This window comes from Oncorhynchus clarkii, chromosome 7 (assembly GCF_045791955.1).
Source record: "Oncorhynchus clarkii lewisi isolate Uvic-CL-2024 chromosome 7, UVic_Ocla_1.0, whole genome shotgun sequence".
Classification (NCBI taxonomy): Eukaryota; Metazoa; Chordata; class Actinopteri; order Salmoniformes; family Salmonidae; genus Oncorhynchus; species Oncorhynchus clarkii.
Window position 1 is genome coordinate 65,652,953 of NC_092153.1, and position 13,677 is coordinate 65,666,629.

A 13,677-nucleotide genomic window follows, 5' to 3' on the forward strand; every position below is an offset into this window, starting at 1 on the left:
CCAATATATCTGAATTAATTGTTTGTGTTGCTTGTGAGACTCAAGACTAAATGCCTTGAATGAAGTGCACATCATAATAGTCATAGTCATGGCAAATTAATTAAACACATTGCATCTAATAGGCTTTGAAGCACGACGACATTCAGGGGGGTTTAGGTGACAGAATTCATTGCAATATTTCAACAAATTCTAGACCTACATCTGTCTGGATGTATGGGAGGGCATTAATACTCCCTCTCTAGGGTTGGTTGTGTTCGTATGGATTGGAAAGCGATTCTTGAATATAGTGTACCACATAATCTCTTGCCTTGTAATCATTGATTGGTCGTTTTCCACCAGCCTGTGGTGGCATTTTTGTACCAAACAACATGTTATATTGTGAAGAATACGATTGCAGCTTCTTGGTTCTGTTATGTAAGGGTTAAACGCATCAACGTGAAGCTGGGCAGTGAAGCTGCGTGCCGCGCCGCGTTTAGACCTTTTGCGCTAGAGTAGCATACCAGTCGCGCCGCCCTACTCCAAGACAGGAGATGGGGAAGACCCTGGTGTGGAAAACCGTGTGGATTCACAACATACTTGTTGATCTTCTCTATTAAAATAGGCGGGCGTCATCCTAGTCGGCCTAAATCAGTGTATAGGAGGATTCTTATCTAACCAAAAGGCGGAGGAGATCCAGAGTGCCACGGAGGCAACACCGTTTAAAACGGAATGGATCACAAACCGTGCCGAGAGTAGGCTAATAAACCTAAAGCCGTTTCCTCATTTTTCCTCGGATATTTAATGTTTTCAACTCTGCCTCTCGATACGGTCTGATGAGCCAACCTAAAGTTAAGGTACGCGGGACTGAGGCTTCTTCCATATATTCAAATAACAGGTTGTATTTGTTGTTCGCCTTTATAAACAAGTATTGCTAAATGGTTATTTGCTATTGTTATCAACGTAATATCATTATTTTTAATACGGAAATATTGTCCTGCTATATATGAATAGCATGTTAGGCTACAACAAGGATGACATTAATGGGCAACAAACACCTATTCAATGGGCAAAACGCAAAATGCAAATCAACATTGAGGAATTGTCCTTCAGAGCAGGGGAAATCGCAGGGGAATTGGTACAGCATTCAAATCCTGCATTTTTGAAGATGCATATTAGGACGTTGTGTAGCCTATACAACTCTCACATAGTCAGATCAATAGACAATTACAGATACATTTGGTTATTTCGGTTTCCAACCATGGTTGATGATTCCACAATATTGACATCCTGGAAAAAACAGGCCGGGTAGAAGACGATATTTTATGTATTTTATTTGATTTCTATTTAACCTTTATTTAACTAGGTAAGTCAGTTAAGAACAAATTCTTATTTACAATGACGGCCTTCCAAAAGGCAAAAGTCCCCGTGGGGGCCTGGGATTAAAAATACAATATAAATATGGGACAAAACACACATCACAACAAGAGACAACACTACATAAACAGAGACCTAAGGCAGCTACACTATGTGTATTAAAGTAGTCAAAAGTTTGGGATTTGGTCCCATATTCCTAGCATGCAATTATTACATCACAGCCAAGTCACCTGTGACACAAGTCAGTATTAGACTGAGGACTTTGGGAGATGACATGGAAACCTGCCACTAGGGGACCCCTGATTCCAATGGTTGTAAATTCAAATCCAGCCTCTGATTCCAAAGGTAGCAAGTTTGAATCCTTGATAGAAAGTAATTATTTATATTTTTGTTTTATGCCTATCCAAAAATGTAACCCTTACCTTAGCCATTCAGAGTTAATGCCTAACCTTAACAATTTGGAGTTAATGCCTGTACTTAACCTTAAACATTTTGAGTTCATGACTAAAGTTAACCTTAAATACTTAAACATTTGTCGCTTGGAACAACTTTGAAATTTGACATTTGAGAAACGTGGATGAGAATGTCTAATTCCGACGTGGTAGTACATCAACCTTGTGAGTCTACAAACTTGTTGGATGCATTTGCTGTTTGTTTTGGTTGTGTTTCAGATTATTTTGTGTTCAATAGAAATGATTGGTAAATATTGTATTGTGTCATTTTGGAGTCACTTTTATTGTAAATAAGAATCTAATATGTTTCTAAACACTTCTAATACGAAGCTACCATGATTACAGAAAGTCCTGAATGAATCGCGAATAATGATGAGTGAGAAAGTTACAGAAGCACAAATATCATACCCCCAAGACATGCCAACCTCTCACCATTTTAAAAACAGGGGAGGTTAGCATTTTTTTTTGGGGGGGGGGGGTTGATATTTATGCCTCTGTAACTTTCTCACTCATCATTATTCACAATAATTTCAGAATTATCCGTCATTGAATCAGGATTATCCGTAATCATGGTAGCAGTATTATCTCAAAACCGAAGTGCTGGACTACAGAGTCAAAACAACAATAAATGTGTTACTGTCCTAATACTTTTGGACCTCACTGTACATATTGCTGAGAGCAAATAAATTGTGTAACTTCTTTGACACAACAGTATTGATGTAGGACTTGATTGTCTGGAACGGAAAATACAATAGTGCACCACATTTTTTGTATCTTCAGGACAGAAAGGATAGGCCTACATCCTATCCATGCATGTACTGTGCATGTTAATGTGTTCTGTTCAGTTGTTGAACATTGCTGCTTTGATTTTGAACCATCATTTGAATACAAATGCATGCAAATGGTTCAATAGTGAGGGAGGGACAGAGCATGCCGAAACATCCATATTCAACCGACATTGTGGATCCTTCCCCTGGTACTGTGTGGCTCTGTGATCATCCAAAGCATTCTATATACAACAGAGCAGGCTACTGAAAGACAGGGTGGGAGGTGATGGTTTGTTTTGATTTGGGAAGTCGTTATAAACGGTTAGAGAAAACGTCTTGTCTGAGTTGTAGAGGGACACCATTAAAACACCAGATTTAGGAAAGGCTTGCCATAGTAGCTTTCAGTTCTGTCACAAGCCTATCTTATACAGTATATGTATTCAGTTCTTCGGCATGGTTGAAAATGGCTTTCTCAGTCCCAAACGTCTCTAGGCTATTATTTCTTAAAAGAAAAATGGGTTTGCATGACTACAGAGTTTTGGGTATTATGGCTCTATCACTTATGAACTGCTTTGTAGGTGATATAGACAGGTTGGTTGTTCAGCAACAGAACCAACGGGTGTTCAACTATGGGGAAAACAGACGGGTTGGCTTAGAATGCTGACAACATGTAAACTATATTTAGTCTCCAATGTTTATTGAAAACATAAATACATTTGCACAATGAGCACTTGTTGTCTCTCAAATACATCATTACAGTTGATGGTTAGATAGCTAGCGAATTTTATCTTTATTAGCATAAACATAACATCAGTCAAAACAAGACATGGTATCAAGAACAAGATAAAACTAGCTGAAAGAGCCACCTACAATTTCCTATATGGCAGCTCTTTGTCATTGTTGCTAGCTATCTGGCCATCCAGAATCACAACACATGGACTTCTGCCCTATTGAATCGCGTGCATAATTTTCGTGACATTGTCAACTAACCCGTCTGTACAGCCAGGGGTGTAAAGTACTTAAGTAAAAATACTTTAAAGTACTACTTAAGTCGTTTTTTTGTGGTATCTGTCTTGTTTTAATTTATTTAATTCACTATTTATATTTTTTCCAACTTTTACTTTTACTTCACCACAATCCTAAAGTTTTACTCCATACATTTTTCCTGACACTCAAAAGTACTCTTTACATTTTGAATGCTTAGCAGGACAGGAAAATGGTTAAATTCACAAATTTAGCAATCCCTGGTCATCCCTACTGCCTCTGATCTGGCAGACTCACTGAACACATGCTTCATTTGTAAATTATGTCTTAGTGTTGGAGTGTTCCCCTGACTATCTGTAGATTTTAAAAAAACAAGAACATTGTGTCATTTGGTATGCTTAATATAAGCAATTTGAAGTGATTTATACTTTTACTTTTGAAACTTAAGTATATTTAAAACCAAATACTTTTAGACTTTTACACAAGTAGTATCTTACCGGGTGAATTTCACTTTTATTTGAGTCATTTTCTATTAAGGTATCTTTACTTTTACTCTAGTATGACAATTGGGTATTTTTTCCACAACTCTACAGCAACATGAACAGTGTACCATTAAATATTTAGAAGCATGCTTATTTCCCCCAAGTGAACTCGCCCTGGTTCCTCTCACCCAGTCGAGTGAACAGCGCACGCTGTCGTTTCAGCACCAGTGCAGAGTGGACATCGCTCACTTGAGCCGCTGCCACGTCCCCACTCACTATTCAGAAAAAGCGTGTGGACAGGACAGCACTCTCAGTCTGAGTGTATTACCATCATCTTTCTATTCACTCTTTTAGCATGGAGAACTGTTCTGACTATAGGTCACTGTGACTGCCCGGGCAAACGGCTCTATTTTAAAATCTTGTCATTGACATTTTTCTTATTCTCATTCTCCTCTCTTTTTTTCCCTCCTTCTTCCCCCAGATTCAAGGATGAAAGAAAACAAGCACAAATGTAGACTGTAACTTTTCCCCATCCGGATCTTGCCTGTTGGACAAATTAGAACTCGGTGGAACTCTCGTTAGTTCAAAATGGAGAAATCCTCAACGGGATTGAATAAGAATGGCTCGCGATCGACCGCATCACTACCCCCGGAACCGGCGTACATAATCCACAGCAAGTCATGCTACCGCCGGGTAAGGCTCAACGTTGGGGGTCTTCCGCATGAGGTCCTCTGGCGAACGTTGGATAGGTTACCACGCACCCGGTTAGGGAAACTACGAGACTGCAACACCCACGACTCACTCATGGAGGTATGTGACGACTACAACTTGGACGAGAACGAGTACTTTTTCGACCGGCACCCAGGGGCGTTCACGTCCATTTTGAACTTCTACCGGACCGGTAAGCTCCACATGATGGAGGAGATGTGCGCCCTGTCGTTCAGTCAGGAGCTGGACTACTGGGGCATAGATGAGATCTACCTGGAGTCCTGCTGCCAGGCCAGGTACCACCAGAAGAAAGAACAGATGAACGAGGAGCTCAAAAGAGAGCAAGACACCTTGAACGATAGAGAGGGAGAAGAGTTCGACAACACGTGTTGTGCTGAGAAACGAAAGAAACTCTGGGACCTTCTGGAAAAGCCCAGTTCGTCTGTCGCAGCCAAGGTAACCTTTCATTCTAAATATCATATGTGGACAGTATGCCTTTAACTTGTTTATCATGACTTATTTTTATTGATAAAAATGCTCCACGTTATAGCAGTGGAAGAGAGAGAGAGAGATACAGAGGGAGAGAGAGAGACAGAGCGAGAACTGATTAATTAAACATGTGTGACTATTGACTAAATGAATCAGAATTAGGAAAGTCAATAAGAAAACAGTCATAGCTTCTGTACGGTCATGATGGGTTTATTTATATTAGGGCCTTATCAGGCCTGCTGAAATACAATCACTATTCCTTTGCTGTGTTACATCAACGTAATACCAACCATGAGCCCCAGTAGTGATGTGAGCAGGTGTAAACTGGAATGGATGAGCTCAGCCAGCATTGCTCATTACTTCTTCCTCTAAGGCCATGTCAGGAGGGCTCAGCTAGAGCTAGCTTTCTTCACGCTGCTCAGAGAGCGAGAGAGCGAGAGAGCGAGAGAGCGAGTTTTAAATCTCTTTATTGGGTCTGGGGGCCCACCACACAATAAATTCTCATACAAAACCACAGTTACACATAAATTAAAAACACAACTCCAATTCCTCCTCCACAGTAACTAAACACAACAGCCTCTGAATACCCCATATACTCAAAAACAGATCAATGTTGTTGACAAGTTTATAATAGGCAAACTCAACCCCTAGTCTCGCTGCCAACATTCCCTCCAGCAGTCCCACCACATCCACAGACCCCTGTCCCCGAATACTGTTCTTTCGGGTCTTCCACATCGCTAATTTTGCTGCCCCTAACACAAAATTAAGCAACACAACTACACCCTTTTGATTGAACCTGTACTTTGGCCCAAATATATACAGTTGGGAAGAGAACCAATCAGTGATCAGTTCAATCATCCCGACCAACCTGGGACACAGTAAAAACAGATGTCCCAGAGATTCAGACTCGGCACAGAATGGACACCCCTCCCCAACAGTAGGGTCCAGGTGTACCAGATGCATGTTGGTGGCTATAGCTCCATGTATTATCCTCCATTGGAGGTCAGCTGTCCTCTTATCAATAGGCAGTTTGTATAATGATCGCAAACAGCTTTTTGGAGAGGCACCTGGACCAAGCACACCCGCCCACCTCATCGATTTTACCCCTTCCAGGGAAGAGGCATGGGACACCTTTACACATATTCTGTACATGGCCTTCTTTCCCACCTCCTTGAACTCCCCCAGCTCCGGGGTATCGAAGGAAAGCAGCATCCCCACATCCTCCTCGAATGCCCCCATCGTAGCACTAACAATCAGTGCAGGGAACACATAATCCAGACGCTCCTTCCACCGATCAGAATTGGAAGTGTCAGTCACATACTGCAGATAAAGCACTGGCAAGGAGTCGCAGACCTCAGCGACGACCTTCCTCAGTAGGCGAGGCGATCGGATCCCCGCTCTTTCTCCCAGCTCCTCCAACGATCTGCTCCTGCTCCGCATCAGATGACCCAGCTTGGTACACCCCACGCCTAACAGGCATGAACGTAGGCTAGCTGAACCCAAAACACGGGACTGGATGGCAGTGTTGTGAAAAAGAGGCATGTCAAAAAGCCACATCCCTGGTGGCGTGCCAGCCTTACGGGACTTGACAAGGACTCTCCAAGTCTGCATAACAGACTCATAAAATGGAGTCAGGCCAGGCAAATCACCCCCCTCCAGCTTTAAGAGGAAAAGGTGCTTGTCTAAGCCCAAACAGCCCGCTCTCCTCATCAATATATAGGCTGTTTCGACCCAGCTAGAACCGTCTCTGTACAACAATCTCTGGGCTGCTTGAAGCCGGAAAGCCATGATTCTAGAGGAAATGTCCACCAGGCCTTGCCCACCCTTGTGCAGCGGCAGGTGCAGGGCTGCAGCTTTAATCCAGTGTTGTCCAGACCAGAAGAAATTGACAAGGGTCCTCTGAAGCTCTTGTATCAGACCCTTTGGTGGCTGCAAAATCATTAGTCTGTGCCACAGGGTAGAGGCAGCAAGATTATTAGCTACCAGTACCCTTCCCCTATAAGACAGCTGGGGCAGCACCCATTTTCATCTTGACAGTCTGGCACACACTTTCTCAAATGCACCCTCCCAGTTATTTTTCAGAAAGACATCGGAGCCTAGAAAAACCCCCAAAGTCTTCATCCCATCTCTGCCCAACTGAAGCCCCCCTGGTAACTGTGGAACGGACCCCGTTTGAAGCCGACCTGCTCACAGCGCTTCACTCTTTCCCCAATTGACTCTAGCTGAGGAGGCCCCCTCATACACCTTTAAAGCGTTTGAGAGAACCTTAACATCCTCACCCCCTGTAATAAGAACAATCACGTCATCTGCATACGCAGACAGTGCTATCGTGGGACCCTTCTCTGTGCCAGGTGTAATATGCTCTTAAAAAACAAAGCATTGGTTCAATCGCCAGATTATATAACTGCCCTGAAATTGGGCGTCCCTGCCTGATGCCCCTTTGGACAGGGATAGGGCAACTCAAACCACCCCCCACCTTCACCATACACAAGGCCCCAGCATACAGTAAATTCATCCTAGACAAAAAAACATCCCCAAACCCAAAGGCTTTTATCGTTTTAAACAAGTACTGGTGGTCCACACGATCAAAAGCCTTCTCCTGATCCAAAGAAAGTAAACCCACATTTACATCAGACAGTTTACAAATGTCTAAAACATCTCTTATCAGAAACAAGTTGTCAACAATAGAGCGATCAGGTACACAGTAGGACTGGTCCTTGTGGATCAACGATCCCAGATACTCTTTCAACCTGTTTGAGAGACATTTAGAAACAATTTTGTATTCAGCGCACAGCAAAGCAACAGGTCTCCAATTTTTTACGAGAGCCAAATCCCCCTTTTTTGGCAACAGTGACAGGATACAGGAAGAGAACCCTCATGAAAAGATTCACACACCACTTCATAAAAATCCTTCCAATAGACCCCCAAAAGTGCTTATAAAACTCGGATGGTAAACCATCGATTCCAGGGGCTCAGCCTGTTGAGAGCTGCACAACTGCTGTGGACAGCTCTTGCAGTGTAATTTCAGTCCAATGCGACTCTCTGCTCAGGTCCCAATTGAGGAAGACCGTGTAACAACTGTTCAGTACACAGAGAGTCACAATCCTCCGCCTTATAGAGGGCCGAGTAGAAATCCAAGGCATGTTGACGCATTTCAATGTCATCCGTGGTCACCTTCCCATCAGGGAGACGAAGGCAGACCATCTGTTTACGTTGAAATGTCGACTGTCCTAGGTTTAAAAAAAAACTGCTAGGAGCATCCATATCCTTGAGGGAAGCGAAACGAGATCTAATCAAGGCACCCTTCACTCTTTCATGCAGAATCGACCTCAGTTCATGTCTATTGTCCTGTAAGTTCATGACTAGTCCAGGGTCATTCTGAGTGAACAGCTTCAATTCAATAGACTTGATGTCCTGTTCAAGGGCCTTGATAGTCTCTTTAACTTCAATTTGAGACAGAGCAGTATAATGTTGACAAAATACTCGTATTTGGGCCTTCCCAACCTCCCACCATTGTCTCAAGGACTCAAAATTCCCTTGTGTAACCCCCCATTTTTCCCAAAACAACAAAAACCTGTCACAAAACATGACATCATGTAACAATTTAACATTAAAATACCAGTAAGGGGATGACCTTCGTGGACAGGACAAGTGAATATCAACAGTAACAATATGATGATCAGAGAAACCCACAGGAGTAATGGCACACTTTCCAACCCTACTACAGTATTGCTCAGATACATACAACCTGTCTAACCTTGCTGCACTGACACAACCTTCATACATTTTTAGCCATGTGTACTGCCTAACTTTGCATTCCTTACTCTCCACACACCAGAAAGCTCAAACTCAGTTAATAGGCCAGACATGCAAGTGGCTGACTGCAGGTGAGGTTCTTCAGCGGTGCGATCAACAGTAAAATCCACTGTACAGTTCCAGTCACCCCCTAAAACCATACACCCCTCTTGATCACACTGTCTTGAGGTTTCCTTTATTTGATCAAATATAGCAATATGCTCTGTACCCTCATTAGGAGCATGAACATAAAAAATAAAAAAAACATAACATTCACCTTGACCAATAAAACCCGACCCTTGACAATCTCTGTTGTAGATACCACAGTCACCCTTAAACCTGAGGAAAACAAGATTGCCACCCCAGCACTGAAATTAGTACCATGACTGAGTACATGCTGCCCCTCCCACCACATACCCCAGTCAACCTCATTTTCCTCATCACTATGTGTCTCCTGTAGGAAAACTACATTAAGCCTTTTCTGTTTTATTACTTCTAATACCCAATCCCTCTTATTTCTGTCCCTTCCCCCATTAATATTGAGAGAACCTACCCTTAGTACCTCCATATAGAAAAGAGAAAAAAAAAGCAGAAGAAACCACAGAGAAACCAAGGAGAAAAAAGACACCCTATGAAGCATGATCTTCATCATTGTTTTAATCTTCTCTTATTAACCTGACCACGTTTCCCACCACCTTTTGCTGCTGCAACAGCAGTAATACATTTCCTCAAGCGAAACCGCTTCTTCTCACTCAATTGGTCTAACCCCACCGTCTTCTGTAACATCACAGCTGACCTCACAAACTTATCAACATCAAAATAATCTGCCAATTTGACAGATTTCCCAAAAGTCTGATCCAGAAACTCATTTACCTCCTCTAGATCGTAAATTGAGTCCTCACCAGTAGCTATCATATCAAAAGAGATATCCATATCCTTCTCCTGATCCTCAGCTGAGACCACAGACAACTGACTCCCCTCTACCACATCCCTTTCAACACTCCCCACTTGCACCTCATCATTCATACCAGGCATCTCCTCCAATACCTGGGAGACTAGCCCCACCTGAACCTCATTACTCGTAGTGGGCATCTCCTCCACTACCTGGGAGCCTAGCTCCACATGAACCCCAGCACTCGTAGTGGGCATCTCCTCCACTACCTGGGAGCCTAGCTCCACATGAAAACCCTCCTGTACCTCATTACTCGTAGTGGGCATCTCCTCCACTCCCTGGGAGCCTAGCTCCACATGAATCCCCTCCTGTACCCTGTTACTCGTAGTGGGCATCTCCTCCACTACCTGGGAGCCTAGCTCCACATGAACCCCCTCCTTTACCCCAGCACTCGTACTGGGCACCTCCTCCACTACCTGGGAGCCTAACTCCACATGAACCCCCTCCTTTACCCCAGCACTCGTACTGGGCACCTGCTCACCAGTCTGAGGAACTGGCTCTTAAGATACATCCTTACCTTCTACAACAATACTTTTCTGCTGCATAACATTTCCCTCTAATGCAAGTTGCAACTCCATGCCCTCAACACGGATAACTTGTTCCTCAGCAACAGGTGCTTGTGGCTGTTCTACCGCTGTCGGTCCACCTCTCCCTACATTAGTGGGCCCGTGCGTTACGATGACCACCTGCGCCCCTCCCTCTTCCTTCTCCCTTTTCGGACAAGCATGTCGCTTATGACCAACATCCCGACACTCAAAACACAGTTGACTACCCGTACTAGCATAAGACAAATACATTCTATTGTCATACTCATTTTAAATGATAACTCTAAAGTCTGCTCCGATGAGTCCAAAAACATAAACACCTGTCGCCGAAATGACATAACCTGTTTCAACGCCGGGTGTTTGACACCCAACGGGACAACCTTAATTGAACTGGCGAACTTCCCAAAGCGCAATAACTCACGCTCCAATGGCTCATTTGGAATAAACGGCGGCACATTTGAACTTGTTACCCTTGTTGACGGAGAAAAAAAGCGGCGTAACTTGAATAAACATTCCTTTAGGAAGTACACCATGCTCAACCATCCGATCAACAAGACACTCTTCTTTAAGAAGTACGCCATGCTCAACCATCCGATCAACAAGACACTCTTCTTTAAGAAGTACACCATGCTCAACCATCTGATCAACAAGACACTCTTCTTTAAGAAGTACACCATGCTCAACCATCCGATCAACAAAACACTCTTCTTTAAGAAGTACACCATGATCAACCATCCGATCAACAAGACACTCTTCTTTAAGAAATACACCATGCTCAACCATCTGATCAACAAGACACTCTTCTTTAAGAAGTACGCCATGCTCAACCATCCAATCAACAAGACATTCTTCTTTAAGAAGTACACCATGATCAACCATCCGATCAACAAGACACTCTTCTTTAAGAAATACACCATGCTCAACCATCTGATCAACAAGACACTCTTCTTTAAGAAGTATGCCATGCTCAACCATCCAATCAACAAGACACTCTTCTTTAAGAAATACACCATGCTCAACCATCCAATCAACAAGACACTCTTCTTTAAGAAGTACGCCATGCTCAACCATCTGATCAACAAGACTCTTCTTTAAGAAGTACACCATGCTCAACCATCCAATCAACAAGACACTCTTCTTTAAGAAATACACCATGCTCAACCATCCGATCAACAAGACACTCTTCTTTAAGAAATACACCATGCGCAACCATCCGATCAACAAGACACTCTTCTTTAAGAAGTACACCATGCTCAACCATCGAATCAACAAGACACTCTTCTTTAAGAAGTACACCATGCTCAACCATTCGATCAACAAGACACTCTTCTTTAAGAAGTACACCATGCTCAACCATCCGATCAACAAGACACTCTTCTTTAAGAAGTACGCCATGCTCAACCATCTGATCAACAAGACTCTTCTTTAAGAAGTACACCATGATCAACCATACGATCAACAAGACACTCTTCTTTAAGAAGTACACCATGCTCAACCATCCAATCAACAAGACACTCTTCTTTAAGAAGTATGCCATGCTCAACCATCCGATCAACAAGACACTCTTCTTTAAGAAGTACACCATGCTCAACCATCCGATCAACAAGACACTCTTCTTTAAGAAATACACCATGCTCAACCATCTGATCAACAAGACACTCTTCTTTAAGAAGTACACCATGCTCAACCATCCGATCAACAAGACACTCTTCTTTAAGAAGTACACCATGCTCAACCATACGATCAACAAGACACTCTTCTTTAAGAAGTACACCATGCTCAACCATCCAATCAACAAGACACTCTTCTTTAAGAAGTACACCATGCTCAACCATCTGATCAACAAGACACTCTTCTTTAAGAAGTACGCCATGCTCAACCATCCAATCAACAAGACACTCTTCTTTAAGAAGTACACCATGCTCAACCATCCAATCAACAAGACACTCTTCTTTAAGAAATACCACCACCGCTTTATTCATCCGGGATGCATAAGCAACATTCTCATAGCCTACCTTCTCTCCTACGGCGACCAGAAACTCCTGCACCGTGACAGTAGCTTCAGTAACACACCTAAAGTCGTGCCGAAGTGACAGGGACGACATCCCCGTTCGGGTTGCCTTCCCCGCCAAAATCAGGGTAATTTCGATACGAAAAACAAATACTTAATTCTACCACAACAAAAATAATAACCTTAATCATGCACAGAAGAAAACCAAAAAAAGCCACAGAGAAATAGAAAACCGAAAGAAAGTTGTGAATATCTAACTCTCCACAACACACGCACTCCTTCGCTCATACAATTCCCAGCATGCACCAAACACTCCCAGCATGCAGAGAGAGAGAGAGAGAGAGAGACAGAGAGAGAGAGAAGCGGAGAGGTACAGAGATGGAGAGACAGAGACAAACAGTAGGTATTGAGTACACACAGCAGAACACTGAATATTACCTGGAGAAGCGACCTGGGGGAACAGAGCAAAGTAGTGTGTCTCTCACTCCCACCTGGTTCTTAGCTGGACTGGAGGGATCAAACATAATCCTCCCTCCTGCAAATGACATTTAAAGGGTTAGTAGTACGCACTGCCTTGTTTGCAGACTTGGGTTCAAATTATATTTGAAATCTTTCAAGTACTTAAGCTGTGCTTGATTAAATTTGCCTGGCACAATGGAATAGGCCCGAAAGTGCAAACCCAGTCCCATTTGGCAGGTTCAAGCTAATTAAAATTATTTGAAAGATTCTCCCTCCACCACCCCTTCTCATGATGTGAAAAGGAGCACACACTTGTAAAGGGGTTACCATGAATTTGATAGTAGCTTACAGGCAACTCGGTGGGAAGTAAAATTCTGTATTCCATATTAGAGTACTTCTAATGTACAGTAATATAAATGCAGTATCAAAGCAAGTACTGTGTAATGACACACAGTACAAAACCATACAATTGGCTGTATTATACTGTAAAAAATGTAATAAAAAAGTAAATCCTACCATAATTGGAATGAATGAATGGATGAATGAAATCCATTGAGGGGGAGGGGTTAGGATTTCACAGTATTTTCCTGTAATTACAAGAGGTTGTTGCAAGCAGGTTGGCTGTTAGGTAAAGTGTTTACACATTACACTATGTTACAGTACATACAGTACCAGTCAAA

General features: G+C 42.8%; 1 protein-coding gene across 1 annotated transcript in view; it reads left to right on the forward strand.

Moving 5' to 3' along the window:
• Positions 1–674: 674 nt before the first annotated feature.
• The window catches only part of LOC139414404 (potassium voltage-gated channel subfamily B member 1-like), an 84,415-nt gene continuing 71,412 nt past the window's right edge, over positions 675–13,677 (forward strand). Inside the window, exons 1-2 of the mRNA XM_071162317.1 lie at positions 675–833; positions 4,520–5,202. Coding sequence (XP_071018418.1) covers positions 4,627–5,202 — 576 coding nt within the window. The 5' untranslated portion in view covers positions 675–833; positions 4,520–4,626. The remainder of the gene's footprint in view (positions 834–4,519; positions 5,203–13,677) is intronic.